This window comes from Oncorhynchus keta, chromosome 25, assembly GCF_023373465.1.
Source record: "Oncorhynchus keta strain PuntledgeMale-10-30-2019 chromosome 25, Oket_V2, whole genome shotgun sequence".
NCBI classification, from domain to species: domain Eukaryota; kingdom Metazoa; phylum Chordata; class Actinopteri; order Salmoniformes; family Salmonidae; genus Oncorhynchus; species Oncorhynchus keta.
The window spans coordinates 9,722,181-9,742,550 of NC_068445.1; the positions used below are offsets into that span (position 1 = coordinate 9,722,181).

At 43.1% G+C, this 20,370-nt stretch overlaps 1 protein-coding gene across 5 annotated transcripts in view; it reads left to right on the top strand.

Annotated features, from left to right (window-relative positions):
* The window catches only part of LOC118358114 (transient receptor potential cation channel subfamily M member 3), a 231,884-nt gene that overhangs the window by 188,413 nt on the left and 23,101 nt on the right, over positions 1 to 20,370 (top strand). For 2 of the 5 annotated variants that reach the window (XM_052478596.1, XM_052478595.1), the window contains 8 exons: positions 2,782 to 3,010; positions 4,012 to 4,176; positions 9,378 to 9,518; positions 11,014 to 11,142; positions 11,531 to 11,782; positions 13,729 to 13,903; positions 18,362 to 18,512; positions 19,603 to 19,796. In XM_052478596.1, coding sequence (XP_052334556.1) covers positions 2,782 to 3,010; positions 4,012 to 4,176; positions 9,378 to 9,518; positions 11,014 to 11,142; positions 11,531 to 11,782; positions 13,729 to 13,903; positions 18,362 to 18,512; positions 19,603 to 19,796 — 1,436 coding nt within the window. Of the gene's footprint in view, positions 1 to 2,781; positions 3,011 to 4,011; positions 4,213 to 9,377; positions 9,519 to 11,013; positions 11,143 to 11,530; positions 11,783 to 13,728; positions 13,904 to 14,433; positions 14,527 to 18,361; positions 18,513 to 19,602; positions 19,797 to 20,370 lie in introns of all 5 variants that reach the window. The other 3 variants (XM_052478593.1, XM_052478594.1, XM_035735591.2) reach the window with 3 other exon arrangements.

Genomic DNA, 20,370 nt, shown 5'->3' on the forward strand with positions numbered 1-20,370 from the left:
TCTATTCATACAGGGGTTTGACATTTACACTAGTTCTATTTAACAGCCAGCATTTTTGGAAATAGTTCTCTCTTCTTTCATATATAATAACATTATACATCAAATTCCATTATCCTCATATAATCTAAAGTCATGTTAATCTCCGAGACATGTTATCCTCGGTACTAACGAGACATGTTATCTTCTGAGACATGTTATGAATATGATTTCTGAGACATGTTATCCTCTACCTGTAGATCCAATGGCAGTGTTGGACAGACCCCTAGATAACGTTACAGATCCGCTCACACAGAACTGGAAAACTCAGCTCACAGAGAACTGGTTGTGGCATTCATTCACCTCTTTCACATCTAAGCTAGTCCCCTGACAGCTCTGATTCACTCAATACTAAATAGCTTAATTTCCATTCTCTTATTATCAACATTGCAATCGGCTAATTATCCTAATGTCAAATTCCAATCTTATTAATAATAATTTCAATCATTTATTATCCAAATGCCAATCAGCTCGTGTTATCCAAATATCAATCGTTCAGCTTATTATCCCATATCATAGCACCATAGTCCCTATAGTTATAGCATCTATGGTCCCTACAGCATCTATAGTCCCTCAGCATCTACAGTCCCTCAGCATCATAGTATCAATAGTTTATAATTCCATAAATACTATGGTCTCTATAGGCTCTATAGTCTTGCCGCTTCCCATAAATGTAAATAACACCCCGAAATCAAGGGTCTGGTCTGCTTGGGTCCTCGTCCTCTTTTGGTCAGATCGGAATGTCCCTCGCGCTTCATAAAATGTTACACCAGTTTTCCTCACGGACCCCCACTGGAAAGCTCCACAGGCAGAATCCATAATCCAGTTCGTGACACAAAATTGCCATGGAAATTCTTACACAGGGACACTCAAAGTCAATCTTAAATGAATCATTGTTTATTTGTCAGCGCGCTGGAGAGGTTCCAACCAACTCAATGCACCATAGTGCACATGTCAATCAGGAGCTCTGTCTGGGCAGTCCCAGCAGTTGTCTTCTATACGGCTATACACAGACAAGTTATATTTGCATGATTTAGCATAATTAATTAATAATTTCTGTTTAGTTTCATTCATGTGACTGACCAATACTGGTTCACAACATGTGACAGACCAATATCTCACGAGGCTTCTTATCGCTAAGCTGAGACCTTGAAACTGAGATATCTTTCGTTCATTCTCAAAACAAGGTCTGGGCGTACTGCCAAATTGCAGCTGCTGATAGTGAGGATTTGTTCAGCCACTTGCATGAACAGCACATAAATAGAACACAGAAAATAGTTATAAGAAAAGCACAAACATTAAAATTCCATTACACACCCATATAAGTATTCTGAGAAAGATGCGAACAGAGCGTGCGCAGTCTGTTTTCTAGGCTGTGCCTCTTATGGAAAGTTTTCTTCTGAATGATTAAAGTTGAGCTGGGAGTCTGCAATGGAGCAGCATCCACACTCCTCCTCACATCGTGACCTGCTTTAGATAACACACAGATCTCATAGGACCGCCATAGATAAATGCAACTAATAATACCAACACACATACTCTAACTAATGACACACATGTAGTTTAGCTAATGGCATGTGTGTGGGATGAAAGTGTGTGTGTGTGTGTGTTCTTGCTCAATTAAAAAGACTGTTATGGAAATGTTGGAAGTTGGTTATAGGAAAGAACTCCCAGGTGCCACACACACACACACACACACACACACACACACACACACACACACACACACACACACACACACACACACACACACACACACACACACACACACACACACACACACACACACACACACACCCAAACACATACTGCCATACTCCTCAAAGCCCTGACACCACTCTTTCTGCCAAGTGCAAACCCATTTGGTTTGTATTTTCTGCAGAGATTTTGACCAGCTTGCTGTTGAAGTCTTATCTTAATCCTTTGACTAGTGTGTGTACATAAAGTGTGTGTGTGTGTGTGTGTGTGTGTGTGTGTGTGTGTGTGTGTGTGTGTGTGTGTGCGCGCGCGCGTGTGTGTGTGTGGTCGTGCGTGCGTGTTTGTATATGTGCGTTTCCATGTGTGTAGCAAAACTTTCCATGATATAAGAGGCACAGCCTAGAAAATAGACTGCGAACGCTCTGTTAGCATCTCTCTCAGAACACTTGTATGTTATGGAATTGTAATGTTTGTGCTTTAATGTTGGTGCTGTATGATACAACAGGTTACCAACATATTCAAATCATACCATGGCTATAATTTAACATAATTGCCACTAGAAATATGTTCATTTGCTGGTAGAAATGTGTTCAACATCCACTGAAGTAAATAAAGGTTAAATAAAATAAAGGTCAAATGTATTTTAAAAAGCAGCTAGCAGGTTTACTAGATAGCTACAGTAGTTGCTGTGGTATCCAAACAAACAGACCAACTAGTTTAGCTAATCAAACCATCAGTCCTAGCTTACTATAATAAAAAAACAATAAAAAAAACCAATACCAATACTGTTTTCAATTTGACTTTCACATTCAAAAGCAGCTCAAACAAATCTTGTAAAAATAAACTATAGCCATTGAATTCTACCGTGCAAATATACTGTGCGTTATAGGGAAATAATGCACGCTCTAGAATGCCCTTCAAGCCAATCAGAAAGGGGTATTTCGCAATGCCATGGTATAACACTTAATTATGTTTATATGTCAAACTGCAATGTAGCGTAGTTCATCTCAAACATTCACTGTGTGACATCCTATGTGTGTGTTTCAGAGAGTTTGGACAGTTGGCTGTGGAGCTGCTGGACCAGTCATACAAGCAGGACGAGCAGATGGCCATGAAGTTGCTGACCTATGAGCTGAAGAACTGGAGTAATGCCACCTGCCTGCAGCTGGCCGTGGCCGCCAAGCACCGTGACTTCATCGCCCACACGTGCAGCCAGATGCTGCTCACTGACATGTGGATGGGACGCCTGCGCATGCGCAAGAACTCTGGGCTGAAGGTCAGAAGGGCCAGGGGTCATACGATGTATTGTCTAAATGGGGCTTCAGAGGTTGACCATCTGACTGATTGACTGACAGACATACTTATGGAAGTAGATTTTATTGTAGACTACTGTAGATTTTAATTGAAGGTGAAGCATTACCATACCAAGCTGGAAAAACGTGTTGCAATCACCCTGTTTGACCCGCTGGGCATAATGGCTAATGATATCCCACACTTTAAAGGTTTGTGCTATTACTCAGCCCAGGCAAGTAGGTTAGCCAATGAGTTGGCTGAGGTTTGACAGCATACAGCTGCTTAGGTCATGAAAGGGCACAGTCATTTCTAATTTTGAGGAGCTGTGCATGGGGCCGCTGGTTGGTTGTGTGTAAGAAGGATCAAGGATGAATCCAGGTGCAGTATAGAGCTGGTTGGTAAACAGACACACTCATGACCTATAAAGCCCCACCACACACCTCCCTGTCTGGGTTGTATTCACTAGGCACCAGACGGAAGAAAACAGACTGAAACAGGAAGGCACTACCTGAACTTGTCCAATGAGAAACGCTTGTTTTCGTATTTTGTTGCAAAATGTTTTTCTACGGTGTGCACTAATGGATACGACTCTGACGAGCTCCAAAATAATATGGACATGTGGGATACGAATGGTGGTGTCTGTGTGTCTGCGTGTATGTGGATGTGTGTGTGCTCACCTGTGTCTTTATACAAATCCACTGGTTCAACAAGACATTTGAGCAACTTTTAATATCAAAGTTGCAAGATGTGAGGGATTTACCATAGTATGGGTATTACCATGGGTATTCATAACATTTGTTTTGGGAAGAATGGAAAGGAACAAGTTTGCCACTTGATCGGTGAAAACACTGACATGCAGGGGACCCACGCAATATGACCATAACTCTCCCAACGTCGTGCCACGTGACAACTTTTGAAGCAGCGTCCCTGTATCTGTTTGTGTGTATTGCCCCTCCATGTGTCTAACTCCACCCCCCTGCCCAGGTGATCTTGGGCCTGCTGCTGCCTCCGTCCATCCTGAGTCTGGAGTTTAAGAACAAGGATGAGATGTCGTACATGCCTCAAGACCAGGACACCTACCTGCAGGAGAAGGAGGAGGAAGAGCCCGAGCCCGCCAAAGAAAAGGAGGAAGAGGACATGGAGTTCACAGTAAGATCCTACTGTGAGACGCAGTACAACTCCGTGGTGAGAGCACCCACCTCAGCCCTGCCTTCAGACTATACACACGCAGGCTGCGTCTGAAATGGTAGCCTATTAGTATTCCCTACTATATAGGGAATAGGGGGCCATTTCGAACACACCCTTAGCCAGCTCCTGCCCCTCAACTAAACAAAATTCGAAGCACAGCTTTTCACGGTCAGATATATTTTCAACCCCCCACCCCAAGATCTGTGGTAAGGGGCGACTTCTAGGGGCGACTTCTATGTCCAGCTTAAAGTACACACACTTTCGTCTCTCTCTCTCTCTCTAGTTTTTCTCAATTGCTAAAACACCATTTCTGAAACCTTGCTCCAAACCTCATCTTCAAGCACTATTTACATAACCTCTGACTCCTCTCGCAAAATGAAACATTCGCCTCAAAACAGTTTTACCTGTGTTCAGAATCAAACACTGCTCCCAAATCATAAACAAGGTGATCAAAATGATATACACTCTCAAGCAGTCGGTGAACAATACACCTGAAAAATAGAAAACACATTCTCAGGGAGAAGTACATTTTTAATAAAAAAATATATTCATATTTTTCCGTCATTGTCTTTTGATGAACGAAAACATGTTCTATCATAGTAGCTCAAAATTGATCAGAAATTACTACTCTGCTTTGCAATTTAGTTTTTTGTTCTTCCTCCACCTTGTACCCCTATTTTTACAGTACTGTACCCTGCAGCAGTCAGTACTGTTAATAAATGGAAAGCACAATGTTCAGGGCCATACAATTTGTCCATTGTACAGTATACAGCCTACAATGCACTGTACTATAGTATACAATACTAAAAGGGACAACAATCAAAGGAGTAAACATGTGATCAATGTGCTTCTTCTTGTCTTTGGGCTGGGTCAGGCCAGAGCACTTCGTCGACATCACAAGCAATATTGTCCCTCCTGAGGCAACGGGGGAAGAAGCCTCTTGTGTGCCGTATCCAGCCCTGACATGATTCCTCACCTATATCACCACAGGCTAAATCCATGGCTTGCAGCATATTTACTCTGATGTAGGGTTGTCTATCATACACTTTCCATCTCCAAGAGGAGAAAAACTCCTCAATCGGATTCAGGAAAGGCGAGTATGGAGGGAGGTACAAGTTCATAAACTGCCCATTGATGTTAAACCATTCCCTTACCTGAGCAGCTCGGATGTAGAACACCATGGTTGCTGATAGCAGCACAGATTGTGACATTGCCACCTCGTTGACCAGGGACTTCAACAATGGCCCGCTGTCCAATCGTGTTTTGGCCTCTCCTTCTCCTCTTTGTTAGATTGAAGCCTGCTTCATCGACAAAGATGAACTCATGGGGTCTGTCCAAGGATTCCAAGTCAAATATTGTCTGTGTAGATTTTGTAAGTCGTACAGAGACAGTGCTATATTGTAGAGTACAATTAGGCTTCTGATTCATACATACATTGTATGTACTGAAGAGTAATTTCATTCACATAGTATGTGTTAGTACTGTAGACAATCTGGATTACAGTAAATGTTTCTGAATGTACACTTACTTGCACATACTGAGCTCGCAGTTCTTTCACCCTTGGTGAGTTGTGCTCAAAAGGTACTCTGTATAGTTGTTTCATTCGCATCCTGTTACGATGGAGGACACGGTCAATTGTGGAAATGCTCACACTGTTGATTCCCTGGAAGTGTGTGTTGTCTTGTATCACTCGTTCCTGGATTTCTCTGAGTCGTATTGCATTATCTTGAAGGACCAGGCCAACTATAACGGCCTCTTGCTCCCGCGTGAATATAGCTGTCCTTCCACCTGCATGTGGCAGCCTTGCAATTCTACAGAAAGTAGCTGTGCAGTTACAAAACATATTCATGCGGTACAATACATACAGTGATTAACTTTACAAATGTCTATTGAAACAGCTGCATATAGTGTAGTACAGTAAATTTGCAATTACAAAAATACAGTAGTATCCTGTACCTGTTCTCTTCTCTGAATGTCCTTACTATGGTGGACACAGAAAATCGGCTCAAATGGGGTTGCACTCTAAGTCCTGCTTCCCTCATTGTCAGTCCATGGACAAGAACATAACTATAACTATAACCGTTGGTCTATAACTGTTGCTCGAATTTCATCAGATATTTCCACTCTTTGTCTTCCTCTTCATCCTCCTCTTCCTCTTCCTTGCCCTCCTCGTCGCCCACCTCGCATACGCACTCGTCCTCGTCCTCTCACATTGTTTCTTCTATCCATTCTCAGACTTTCTTCTTCCCACCTTCAACAACCTGTTTGCTCTCTGAACTGGCTTATATTGGTTGTGTCGCATCATTTGAAACAGGTTAAATCAATTTCGAGTGGTTGTGTTCAATCAATGACATATGTTCTCTATTTGCATTTGATTGTTGCCACTTGTGTTTACCAGTATGGATGACATGTGCATTAGAGTGCAGAATGTGTTTTGAGAATGAGAATGTGTTTAGAGTTTTGCTGATAAGTCTAAGTGAGACCTGCAAATTGTGTTTTACCATGTGAAATGGTTTAAGGTATTGACAACAGACTGCATAATTAGCTATATGAGTCCAGGCAACTGAGAACTTTGTTCAGCCAATGGGTTTTAGTGTTTCAGAAATTGAGAAAAACTGTAACAAACACACTCCATTATTATTGTCCCTACACACTGATCCAAGCCCAGTCCCTACCCTATTACGGTCAACCAGAGGGGCAGTAAGAACAGCTCTGCCCTGCCCCCAAACCTACCTGTCGTCCCTCTTCTCATTTCCTGTGGTCGCGGCCGAAGACGTGGTTGTGGAGTTGTAACGTCTCAGTCTGTTTTGCCGGCCTAGGCTCGTTGTGTATGTCTCTCTCTCTCTCTCTCTCTCTCTCTCTCTCTCTCTCTCTCTCTCTCTCTCTCTCTCTCTCTCTCTCTCTCTCTCTCTCTCTCTCTCTCTCTCTCTCTCTCTCTCTCTCTCTCTCTGTGTCCCTCTCCCTTTCCCCCTCTCTTTTACTTTCCCTCCCTCTCTGTCTCTTTCCCTTCCCCCCTTCTCTCTCTCTCCCTGTTCCTTTCACTCTCTGTCTTTTCCCCTATCTCGCTCCCTCTCTCCCATTCCTAGCCAAGGTCTTACTAGAGGTACAGTACCATATGCAACTGCTGCCCCTCATTTTCACCAGTGGCGCTGGCAACCGCGCATCAACTTGCATGCTGCTAAGAGAGAGTGTCGCTCATCTGATTTACGGCAGCAGCTTTAAGCTGCTCAGGTTACTAACTGTGCCTGCCTGCCTGGCCTGCGCTGATGCACAGTCTGTGGGTGTGTCTGAAATGGCACCCTATCCCCTGTGTAGTGCATCGCTTTTGACCAGGGCCTGGTTTCGCAAAAGCATCTTAAGGCTAAGTTCATTGCTCGAACCTTCGTAGGAGCATCGTTAAATCTCAGAGCTGTTTCCCAAAACCATCGTTGGTGACGTTGCACTTGAAAACGTTCGTAATCGAACGCCTTCCTCAGACCACTCGTAAAACAGTGCGTCGTTAGATGCCTTTTTGCCCTCCCCGCGTTTCTATACACAGAAGATCTCTGCCAAACATAGAATCAGATGGTTTATCCGCCTCTCTGTGACTGTAATAACTTCTGAACTAAGTTGACTACAAATAAGAAGATGCTTCAAATTAAAACTGAGATAGTTGCATTCAAATATAAATAGCCTTGGTTACAGGCCTATTTCAATCATATTGAAATACTGTTAATCGCTTGAGTTCCATTTTGTTACTTGCATGATGAAGTCTGTAATTGGTCTTAATAAATGTTATGATGTGTAGCCTAACGTGCACAACGACGTGCCAAATGTGGATTTAGTGAATTATTATAGGGTAAGCAATAAGCCGCCTAATATTTGCAGCCGTAGGTAATAATATCTGGCTAGGAGCTGATTCGTCATCAGTATTGTGCAATAATTCTAATGTTACGGTAAGATTTGAATGGAGAAAGCTGATCAAAGAGCAGCGTAGCCTTTCTTTTCAGGCCCATCAGTTTTGACACATGCCTCAGCGAAGCACTTACCAAACGTTCACTCTGCGTGGTGTTTCGGGCCGTTGTTGGAAAGATGCATTGTTAAAACACTCGCAAGGCTAAGTTCCATCGCTATCGGGAAACCGTGCCCAGGGCCCAAAGTAATACACTATATAGGGGATAGTGTTCCACTTCAGACACAGCCTGACTGTTTGAACACCCTCGCTTAATACAGAACTGGCAATTGGTGACTCGGTTCATCTAAATAGACATTGTGGTACATATTGTCATCTGCATTTAGTCAGCCAGCCAGCGCAAAAACTCATTGGGAACAGGAGTTTATGAGAATGCTGATGAGAGAGTTCTTCGACACCCCAAAAATAAACTCTGCCAAAGGATCACATCTGTCATGAGCTCTTCCGCTTGGCCTTGTGAGCTGCTGCTTTCTGAATGTTCAAATGCAGCCCAGAACCGAACTATGACTCAGACAGGTTCATACAAATGTTATGCTACATACATCGGTATTGTATTGCAAGTCATCCTCAGATGCCTCCAAAAACACACTGTAATCCCTGACACTCCCAACCCAGATGCAGTTTAAATATGCATGTTGGCATGGCATTGTGATTTTCACATGCATCTGGCTCTTTCATCGTGAGGTGTATCTCCCTTTTCCCAAAACATGCAATACAATACAATAAAATACAATTTGCTGACTCCTCAGCAGTGTGTTGTGGTATGGGCATCCATGATCATAACCTCTGGGATCTGACACTCCCTGTCATGGATGACAAACTGTGTTACTGTGAGTCCTAGAAATGGACGTCAGACATCTTTTTTCCTCCTTGCTGTCCTCTCTCTTCTTTGCTTTCTCTCTCTCTCTTTCTCTCTCTCTCTCACTCTCTTTTTCTCTCTCTCTCTCTCTCTCTACTGTCTGTCACGGTCGTCTGAGACTCGATCCGTAAGTGTTTGTCTCCGTCATATGTGTCATCATCCTCACCAGCACTCAATGTCCCTAACATGCAACATTCGGAATGAGTTTGCCTGTGCTTGCTTATGATCATGCAACTAACGTGTACTGTAGGAACAGCTCTAATGCTCTTTAATTTGTTTCTTCTCTCTCTCCTGTATCTTTGTATCTCTCTCCATCTCTTTCTTTCTGTCTCTCTGGGTGGGATGCCCCAGGCCATGCTGGGTAAGGTAAGCACGGAGGCGTCTCGTAAGAAGGGTGTGGGGGAGGTCCAGAATAGGCACCGGCTCATCCCCATGGGCCGGAAGATCTACGAGTTCTACAACGCCCCCATCGTCAAGTTCTGGTTTCACACAGTGAGTCTGCTGTCAGGGTGTGTTGCTACCTAGAACCATAGGGATTTCTGAATTAAAAAGATTTCATGTAGAACCTTACCCCTTCACACTGAACACTTTTGAGAGCCCAGTGGATAGATGCAGTGTGTGACCCAGGGCTTGCTTCTGTGTCTGTGTGCATTGTCTGCGTGCATCGTATCTACAGGCTGGATATTTTAATTTGGCAATATCGATGTCTTCATCTTTCATGCTTCCTCTTTCAATCTGCCGATCCAATGAAAACATCACAATCACTCCCTAGCAGGCAGGGTTATCTCTTATTCATGGAGGTAAAAAAAGAAACACTTAATGGAAAGCCGATCTCTCCGTCTCTATCGCCGTGCCGGTCAGAAAAAACCCATGTAAAATGTATGGATTCATTTTAGCGACAGATGCTCGGTCTTGTCACGCTGTATTGTCCTTTTTAGCTCCCTGCGGTGGGATCCAGTTCCGTCAGCAACATTTACAACCCTGCGTCCTACTTCTGGCTTGCCTCTGAAACTACACAGGGACACGCTACACAGGGACATTGCCCTGTGTAGGGTGCTGTGTTTTCGGATGGATTGTTAAACGGGTGTTCTGACTTTCTGTGATCACTAAAGATCCCATGGCACTTATTGTAAGAGTAGAGTTGTTAACCCTGGTGTCCTGGCTAAGGTCCCAATCTGGCCCTCATACCATCATGGCCACCTAATCATCCCCAGTTTCCTAATTGGCTCATTCATCGACCCTCGTCTCCCCTGTAACTATCCCCCTGGTTGTTGCTGTAAATATGAATGCGTTCTCAGTCAACTTACCTGCTAAAACAAATTCTGTAGTAAGTTGTTGAGACTGGAAAGGGTCCACTAACTAGACTAGTTCGTAAAGCAGGCTCCATGAGGTCACTACATTACATGCCTCCCCTCTGGATTGTCTTGAGACTCTAAAGGTTATACCATTATATACAGTGATGGGTACTAAGAAATCTTCTGCCTATACCGCAGTGCAACCTAACTGTCCTTGCTAAAACAATTTGATTGCCTACTCAATGGGGCAATCAGCAGCTGCCACATCCATTTTTAGAATTGATCAATTAATGATCCTGTATGTACCCAAAGAATATAATGTGTTTAGTCATACCATATCAGAACCCAAAATATAAGCTTGTTTTACTCCAATGTTTAGTAAACATTGTAAATGTAAATGCTTTACAAAAAAATGCTTCAAAACATGCTTACCTATCATTTTGATATCTTGCATGGTCGGTCCTTGCTTCCATTGATATGTCTATGAATGTGAGAGTGGTTACATTTCTCCAGTTCCCTCGCTCAGCTTTCTACCAAAAGTGGTGGGGAATCCGCTTTGTTATTATTTCGACTGCAGATTGCCCCATTAAGACCAACCTCCAACAACCTATGTCATCTGTAAGACCCTCTGGATGCAGTGAAGACCCCCCACGTGCCCCCGAGAGGCCCTGACACTGTGTGTTTGTCCCCAGATGGCCTATGTGGCATATCTGATGCTGTTTAACTATATTGTGCTGGTGAAGATGGACCTGTGGCCCTCACCGCAGGAGTGGATTGTCATCGCTTACATCTTCACCAATGGCATCGAGAAGATGAGAGAGGTAGGGCAGGGCACACACATGCAGAGAGATGACTGAACTCATGGAGTTCTCAATACAGTCAAACATGTGCACATTTGATTTATAACACAGATAAATGCTAGGGGGGGGGGTGCACATTTTGAAGTGTGTCAATCTAGTCAATTAACCACAGATCTTCCAATGGTCAAGATCAAATAAAATACATGAGCAAAAAACAATGTACATAAGCGTTAATTACTGTGTCCAAACCTTAACCCATTTATGTAGAACAGTCTTCAGGACGCTCTGTGACCTTTAATAAATGGGCTCACACTGCCCTCTTATGGCGAGCACACTGAAATGCGTCTCTCTCGCTTTCTTTCCCTCTCTCTCTCTCCCTCCATTCCTCCCTCCTTGTCTACCTCCCCAGATTCTGATGTCGGAGCCAGGGAAGCTGTTGCAGAAGGTGAAGGTGTGGCTCCAGGAGTACTGGAACATCACGGACCTCATGGCCATCCTCATTTTCTCCGTGGGCATGGTTCTCCGTCTCCAGGAGCCGCCATTCATGAGCTACGGAAGGGTCATCTACTGCGTTAACATTATCTATTGGTACATCCGGCTGCTCGACATCTTTGGCGTCAACAAGTACCTGGGCCCATATGTCATGATGATCGGCAAGATGGTGAGAGGGCGGGATGTGCCACTGGCTGTGTCCCGATTCTCTGCACTTGCACACTCCGTGTCATGGATTTAAAAATGGTTGAAAGTCCATACAGTCATTGCTTACACCAAGCCAATCTACACACAATACCCCATAATGACAAAGCAAAAATTGTTTTTTCGATTTATTATTTATTACAATTAAAAACATGAAATATGACAATTACATAAGTATTCAGACCCTTTACTCAGTGCTTTGTTGAAGAACCTTTGGCAGCGATTGCAGCCTTGAGTCTTCTTAGATATGACAATAAAAGTTTGGCACACCTGTATTTGGGTAGTTTCTCCCATTCTCCTCTGAAGATCCTCTCAAGCTCTGTCAGGTTGGATGGGGAGTGTTGCTGCACGGCTATTTTCAGATCTCTCCAGAGATGTTCGATCGGGTTCAAGTCCGGGCTCTGGCTGGGCCAGTGTCCCGAAGCCACTCCTGTATTGTCTTGGCTGTGTGCTTAGTGTCGTTGTTCTGTTTGAAGGTGAACCTTCACCCCAATCTGAGGTCCTGAGCACTCTGGAGCAGGTTTTCATCAAGGATCTCTCTGTACTTTGCTCCGTTCATCTTTGCCTTGATCCTGACTAGTCTCCCAGTCCCTGCTGCTGAAAAACATCCCCACAGCATGATGCTGCCACCACCATGCTTCACCTTAGGGATGGTGCCAGGTTTCCTCCAGATGTGACACTTGGCATTCAGGCCAAATAATCTTGTTTCTCATGATCTGAGAGTCTTTAGGTGCCTTTTGGCAAACTCCAAGCGGGCTGTCATGAGCCTTTTACTGAGGAATGGCTTCTGTCTGGCCACTCTACCATAAAGGCCTGATTGGTGAAGTGCTGCAGAGATGGTTGTCCTTCTGGAAGGTTCTCCCATCTCCACATAGGAACTCTAGAGCTCTGTCAGAGTGACCATTGGGTACTTTGTCACCTCCATGACCAAGGCCGTTCTCCCCTGATTGCTCAGTTTTGCAGGGCAGCCAGCTCTGGGAAGAGTCTTGGTGGTTCTAAACTTTTTCCATTTAAGAATAATGGAGGTCACTGTGTTCTTGGGGACCTTTAATCCCCAGATCTGTGCCTCAACACAATCCTGTCTCGGAGCTCTACGGACAATTCCTTTAACCTCATAGCTTGGTTTTTGCTCTGACATGCGCTGTCAACTGTGGGATCTTTCCAAATCATGTCCAATCAACTGAATTTACCACAGGTGGACTCCAATAAAGTTGTAGAAACATCTCAACGATGATCAATGAAAACAGGATGCACCTGAGCTCAATTTTGACTCTCATGATAAAGGGTCTGAATACTTATGTAAATCAGGTATTTCTGCTTTTTATTTTTAATATATTTGCCAACATTTGTAAAAAACTTTTTTTGTTATTACTTTGTCGTTATGGGGTTTTGTGTGTAGATTGCTATTAGAATAAGGCTGTAACGTAACAAAATGTGGAAAAAGTCAATGGGTCTGAATACTTTCCGAAGGAACCGTATAGTGTAGCTATAAATATGAATGAGTTATATCAAGTTCCTTTTATAGGGAGTCGAAGTCCTGAGTATGTGTTCGGCACATCGTGTCCTGACAAAAGCCCTTAGCCTCAACTCTATTCTGCCTTTGCTCATGAATGATCAGAGAGTGTGTTGTAACAGTGTCAAGAAGACTAGATGAGGGGAAGAATCAAAGGACAGAGATGTCTCTTAGCTTCCCATGTCTGAGAGAGCTGTTTGAGATTACAACATAACACACACATCACTTTGATATAGTAACAGAAAACCAGCACAGAAGTGGCTAAAAGTTGTTTTTCTTAATTAAGGAGCAGTCAGTCACATAAAATTCTCCTTGTCTCCCTCTTCTCACCCTCTTTTTTTCTCCTTCCTTCCTTCCTTCCTCCCTCCCTCCCACTCCTTTTTTTGTCTCCCTCTCAGATGATTGACATGATGTACTTTGTGATAATCATGCTGGTGGTGTTGATGAGTTTTGGGGTGGCTCGGCAGGCCATCCTGAACCCCAATGAGGACCCGTCCTGGATGCTGGCTCGGAACATATTCTTCATGCCCTACTGGATGATCTATGGAGAGGTGTTCGCCGACCAGATCGACCGTAAGCCCACATTGGGGTGGGGGGTGGGGTGGAGAGTTGAGCACGGAGTGTAAGGCTTACTGCCTCAGGGTGCACACACAAACCCACACACACGCACACTCATAAGACTAGCTGAAGTCATCCAGGTGCTGAAATGCCACACACTTGGAATCTCTCATGTCAGTCCCCAGTTTCAGGGGGAACTTTATTAGCTCAAAAAAAAACATTGGTGACCTGGTTTGTTCTTATTCACACGGGTCATGCGAATGCAATATTGCCATAAAAAATACCCATATTCGATTTTCTGACAAAACCTGAGGACAGATCACTAAAAGCTCACCTTATCTCATTGATAAGGTCAGGTGATGTGTAACAGCAGGTAACATTGCTTAGTAATTTAGTCATTGACTGAAATAAGATATATGATTGCTCTCTGAATACACCATCAGTTTTGTAAGAGAGTGTGTGCGTGCATGTTTGAGAGTGTATAGAATGGAAGGACTAGCCCAAAGCGAAGAGATCTGAAATAATGCTGTCGTTCTTTGTTTCAGATGTGCATAGTAGGAAGCTAAAGCACAGGCTGAATTCAAAACTCTGGATGGTCGAAAATCAATTTCGAGCTCATGGAACCTGGCGTAATAATGGTCCATACCAACATTGCTGTGTTCAATCAGAATGCCAGTAAATCGATAATTAGACCCCTCCCCGTCCCCTCCCCTCCCTACACCATTCCAGCCTCACTGCCATGCCATCACTGAACCCTCGTCAAGGGGCTGCTATTTAGTCAGACATGCACATAGAGATGGATAGAGGGTGCACTTGCCACAAAGTCTGTTTTAGCATGGGCAGCACCATTGAAGGTTTTTGCCATTTGTATGTAGTGAACTGGGTGGGACTTCTTATGGGTTGAGGAGGGAACCCAGAATTCCATCTAGGTCAGTAGAAGGGATGAGCCAATGTATTACAGTACCAGTCAAAAGTTTTGACACACCGACTCATGAGAGGGTTTTTCTTTATTGTTAATATGTTCTACATTGTAGAATAATAGTGAACACATCACATCTATAAAATAACACATATGGAATCATGTAGTAACCAAAAAGTGTGAAATAAATCAAAATATATGATTTATTTTTGAGATTCTTCAAAGTAGCCACCCTTTGCTTTGATGACAGCTTTGCACACTCATGGCATTCTCTCAACCAGCTTCATGAGGTAGTCACCTGGAATGCATTTCAGTTAACGGGTGTGCCTTATTAAAAGTTAATTTGTGGAATTTCTGTCCTTCTTTATATATTTGAGCCAATCAGTTTTGTTGTGACAAGTTAATGGTGGTATACAGAAGATAGCCCTATTTGGTAAAATACCAAGTCCATATTATGGCAAGAACAGCTCAAATAAGCAAAGAGAAATGACAGTCCATCATTAATTTAAGACATGAACGTGAGTCAATCAGGAAAATAACAAGAACTTTGAAAGTTTCTTCAAGTGCAGTTGCAAAAATCTTCAAGTGTTATGATGAAACTGGCTCCCGTGAAGACCGCCACAGGAAAAGAAGACCCAGAGATACCTCTGCTGCAGAGGACAAGTTCATTAGAGTTACCAGCCTACCAGCCCAAATAAATGCTTCACAGAGTTCAAGTAACAGACACATCTCAACATCAACTGTTCAGAGGAGACTGCGTGAATTAGGCCTTCATGGTCGAATTGCTGCAAAGAAACCACTATTAAAGGACACCAACAAGAGGAAGAAACTTGCTTGGGCCAGAAATATAAGCAATGGATAGATTTTTTGTTCCAACCGCTATGTCTTTGTGAGACGCAGAGTAGGTGAAAGGATTGATCTCCTCATGTGTAGTTCCCACAGTGAAGCATTGAAGAGGAGGTGTGACGGCGCTTTGTTGATGACACTGTCTGTGATTTATTTGGAATTCAAGGCCCACTTTTAACTACCACAGCATTCTGGAGCGATACGCCATCCCATCTGGTTTGCGTTTAGTGGGACTATCATTTGTTTTTCAACAGGACAATGTTTTTCAACAGTACACACCTCCAGGCTTTGTAAGGGCTATTTGACCAAGGAGAGTGATGGTGTGTTGCATCAGATGACCTGGCCTCCACAATCACCTGGCCTCAACCCAATTGAGATGGTTTTGGATTAGTTGGACCACAAAGTGAAGGAAAAGCAGGTGTGTGTAATGATGACGAGACGAGATCGGGGTTGATGAGTGAAGGGGTTTGCCAGCAGTCGGTTCGGCAGTAGCTGGAAGGCCGGCGACGCCGAATGCCTGAGCTGGACAGGAGGGGGAGCCAAAGCGAAGGCTGGTGTGACAAACACTTTTTGGGTTACTACATGATTCCATATGTGTTATTTCATAGTTTTGATGTCGTCACTATTATTCTGCAATGAAGAAAATAGTAAAAACAAATAAAAACCCTTGATTGAGTAGGTGTGTCCAAACTTTTGACTGGTACTGTATACTCACAGCACTTCAGGTGGCAGTAAATCACCAACCTTCAGGTTGTGCCTTTTCAGATTATACACACTCCTGCACAGTAGGTGGAAGTCTGCACCTTTTCAGTTTCTTTATGGATCGCCAATAAACTCATAGTATAAGAAGAGATGGCGATAGCCCTCAGCGGCGCTGCCAGTTAATGACCTCCGCCCATACTGTCACAGAAGCGATCAAATGCAAAGATAGAAGGTGTGTCCTCTTTTCCAACTCTATGGATAAGCATGCAGCACGACACGCTGACAGGTCAATAACTATGTTTCATGGCAGTAGCATTCTTATTTGGTTTCATTTGGTTGATTTATTGATTTATTTTGATGACACTAAATCTCAAAGGAGACTGTCATTGCTCCTTTGACATTTTCATTATTTTGTTTTATTTTGGAAAAGTAAGTTTGCCAGGTAAACTCAGTCCTTCACTCATGTCATTGTTCGCAATCCCTCAACGCCAGCTCTGCTTTCACTAGTACAACAGGACTGCAACATCGACAAAATGTAATCTAGACACCCACACTCACAATAATGCCCTCTCATCCATACAGGTCAACATGATACGCAAATACTCATACAATAAATACAACCAAACACACACACACACCTCATTCAAAAGCGCAGTTACTTATACAGTACACACCTACAGAATGTCAAAAGCATTCCTAAACACATACAGATGTAGGATCTTAATTTGCTCACTCTTTTGTTGCTGCACAGCAGGAAATGCAAACTTGGAGTGTATTCGATATTTAAAAAGTACTCTAAAGATTTTAATTTCCACTTAAAAATGTCAGACCTGATTTGCCATATCAAAGAAATGTATCAAACTCCATAAACAAATGTCTATTATAATCCACGCAATAATTTACATTTCCTTTTGCTGCAGTATTTACTCCCCGGCTGTATCAAACTGGTTCATATGAAGATCCTACATCTGTATGTACACAAGATCTAATATTATTCTGTATTCACACACACACACACACACACACACACACACACACACACACACACACACACACACACACACACACACACACACACACACACACACACACACACACACACACACACACACATCATAACCTTTCATCTACGGCAATCTGTTTTTTCACGTGGTTCAGTTGTCAGAGTTGTTAACCCAATTTCTTTGAGTGTAAAAATGCGAGATAAAGAGAAAATTACTTCAGTTCTCTACCTTTGGGCTGCCTTGTGTGATCAATTGAAATCCAGAGATACGTATGAATATAATGATTATATAATGATTCATAGGCAAACAAACAAATGAGCATCCAAAGTGAAAGTGTTGAGTGTCCCCATTATAAAGCCACAGCAACTGAACCATCACTGATGGAAAAAACATATGATGTATCTTAAATACATTTCAATTACTCTGTAGTGTAATCATTATTCAGCTAGGATATGGCACACATATGTGACAATATATTTTAAACATCCATGCCATGTTTAAATATATTGGGAATGCAAGTTATTGCCATGAATATATTTGTTTCTATATTTTGAGATACACATTTCAGCACATAAGACCTTTCCATTCTAGAGCTCACTCCTTCCTATCCCCTCCAAAAAAAACATGCATATATACAGTATGTTATGCCTCTTGTTTGTTTGCAAAACTTGAAGTATTTGTTGGCCTGTTTATGTGTTGGTTTGTTTATTTTAGATGTTAACATAATGATTGTTTGTTCTGTATGATTGCCTGGGTTTGCTTGTATGTATTGTATGGTGACATATTCCTTTCATTTGATTGTGTCTTCATCTTTTATGTTGGCTTGCTTGTCCTGGTCTGTATGTTTATTCGTTTTGACGCACAATTGGCACAAATGTTTGCCTTCATTTATAATGTTCCGTCATAGAAACTCTCTACAGGCTACCCATTTATTTTGTCATAGTTTGTCATTGTGACACCTTGAGTAACATCCTGAGCCTGTGGTTGTGTCATTGTGCTTAGCTCCGTGTGGCCAGAATATCACCGCGGACGACGGGCATGTTGTGATTCTGCCGCCATGTAAGACGGGAGCCTGGATCGTTCCTGCCATCATGGCCTGCTACTTGCTGGTGGCCAACATCCTGCTGGTCAACCTACTCATAGCTGTCTTCAAGTATGTGCTCTCTTTCTGTAAACATACTACACTCTCCTTATGCCCACTCGGTTATACATACCAGGACCTTGTCCAGAAACGACCCCTAGCTCCTACACCCCATCCCCAAGACACTTGTGAAGATCTGAGAGGATTTGACAGGTTTAAATACATTGGTAATATATTTGCTTAGACCTGCCAAATCCTTTCAGCTTGCCAAAATTCCTTGGAGGTAGGATCTCTGGGTGTTTTCTCTGGACGAAGACAAAAATGTGCATGGGATAGGTTTATTTTACTCTCCCTCACCCACATGATTTTTCGGGGCCCTTGCACAACATACTCATATATCACCCGAGTTAGTTAGCTACGTAGGTCATTTCCATCTGTGATCCTTGTTAGTTTTATATAGCCTAACAAGTGAGCGATTAGGACTTTGATTAGTTATAAACAGTGCATAACCCGTGCTGTCTTTTGAGTGCAGATGGTAGGCTTTCAAATATATAATATGACAGCTGTGTGTAACATGACAACTGCAGTTGCTTAAGTGCTGTTAAATTGCAGCCTCTCGAGGCCCATGGCAGAGCATACTGTAGCATATACACACAATAAGATGTTTCATCTCGTATTGAGAGCCATTATAGTGATCATTTACTGTTATTGTGCCTTATTGCCATCTGTGTGAAATACTGTAGTAAGAACGATCCCCTCCGCATTTCTTGACTAATTACCAAGAAATGCAAATGTAAGAAAAGTTCTAATGCAAATAGCGGTGGAGTGTAAGGAACATACTGTTTATACATCTCTGTTTTGCTGGCATTTTTGTTCAAATGTAAATGTAGGAAGATTTTTGTGATAGTAGTAGTAGTAGTTGTTGTTGTAGTAGTAGTAGCAGGCAAAGTTGTAGTAGTGGCTGTAGTGGTACAAGTTATCGTGACTGTAGATAGGTAGGTGGATGGTTGAAAGAGGGGTTGAGTGTTTCAAAACATGGCCTTTAATCCATCTTCATAGAAACGCATGCATAAAACCTGTTGCAACAATGTTTGGTAAATAAACCAAGCTGTTGCATTCTTGGTTGGTTTGACATTTTGGTTGTTTCTGTCTGTTGTCATAGCAACACCTTCTTTGAGGTGAAGTCCATCTCCAACCAGGTGTGGAAGTTCCAGAGATACCAGCTCATCATGACCTTCTACGAGCGGCCCATCCTCCCCCCTCCCCTCATCATCTTCAGTCACATGACCATGGTCCTCAAGCACCTGTGCTGTCGCTGGCGGAAGCACGACGATGAAGAGAGAGATTATGGCCTTAGTGAGTACATGGGCTAGGCCCGATACAAATCCTTTAGAAATTATACATTTACATTTGAGTCATGTAGCAGACACTCGCATCCAGAGCAACGTACAGTTAGTGCATTCATCATAAAATAGCTAGGTGGGGCAACCACATATCTCAGGTTTTGGAAGATGGACAGGACTCTGCTGTCCTAGCTTTAGTTGGAAGCTGGTTCCACTATTTGGGTGCCAGGACAGAGAAGAGCTTTGACTGGGCTGAGCAGGAGGGGTGGGAGTGGGAGGGCCAAGAAACCAGAGATGGCAGAACGGAGTGCTCGGGTTGGGGTGTAGATTTTGAGCATAGCCTGAAGGTAGGGAGGGGTGGGGTGATATGGGAGAGCTTGGAAAAGTTTAACTCCAGGCAGGCTGCGCTGTTCTGGATAAGTGGCAGGGCTTTGATTGCACAAGTGGGGAACCCAATCAACCGCAAATTGCCTGTATTAGGACATTCGCCACTTCCTGTGTGAGGTAGACTCATACTCTACGGATTTTGTTGAGCATGAACCTGCATGAGCGAGTCTCTGCTTAGATGTTAGAGAATGAGAGGGTGT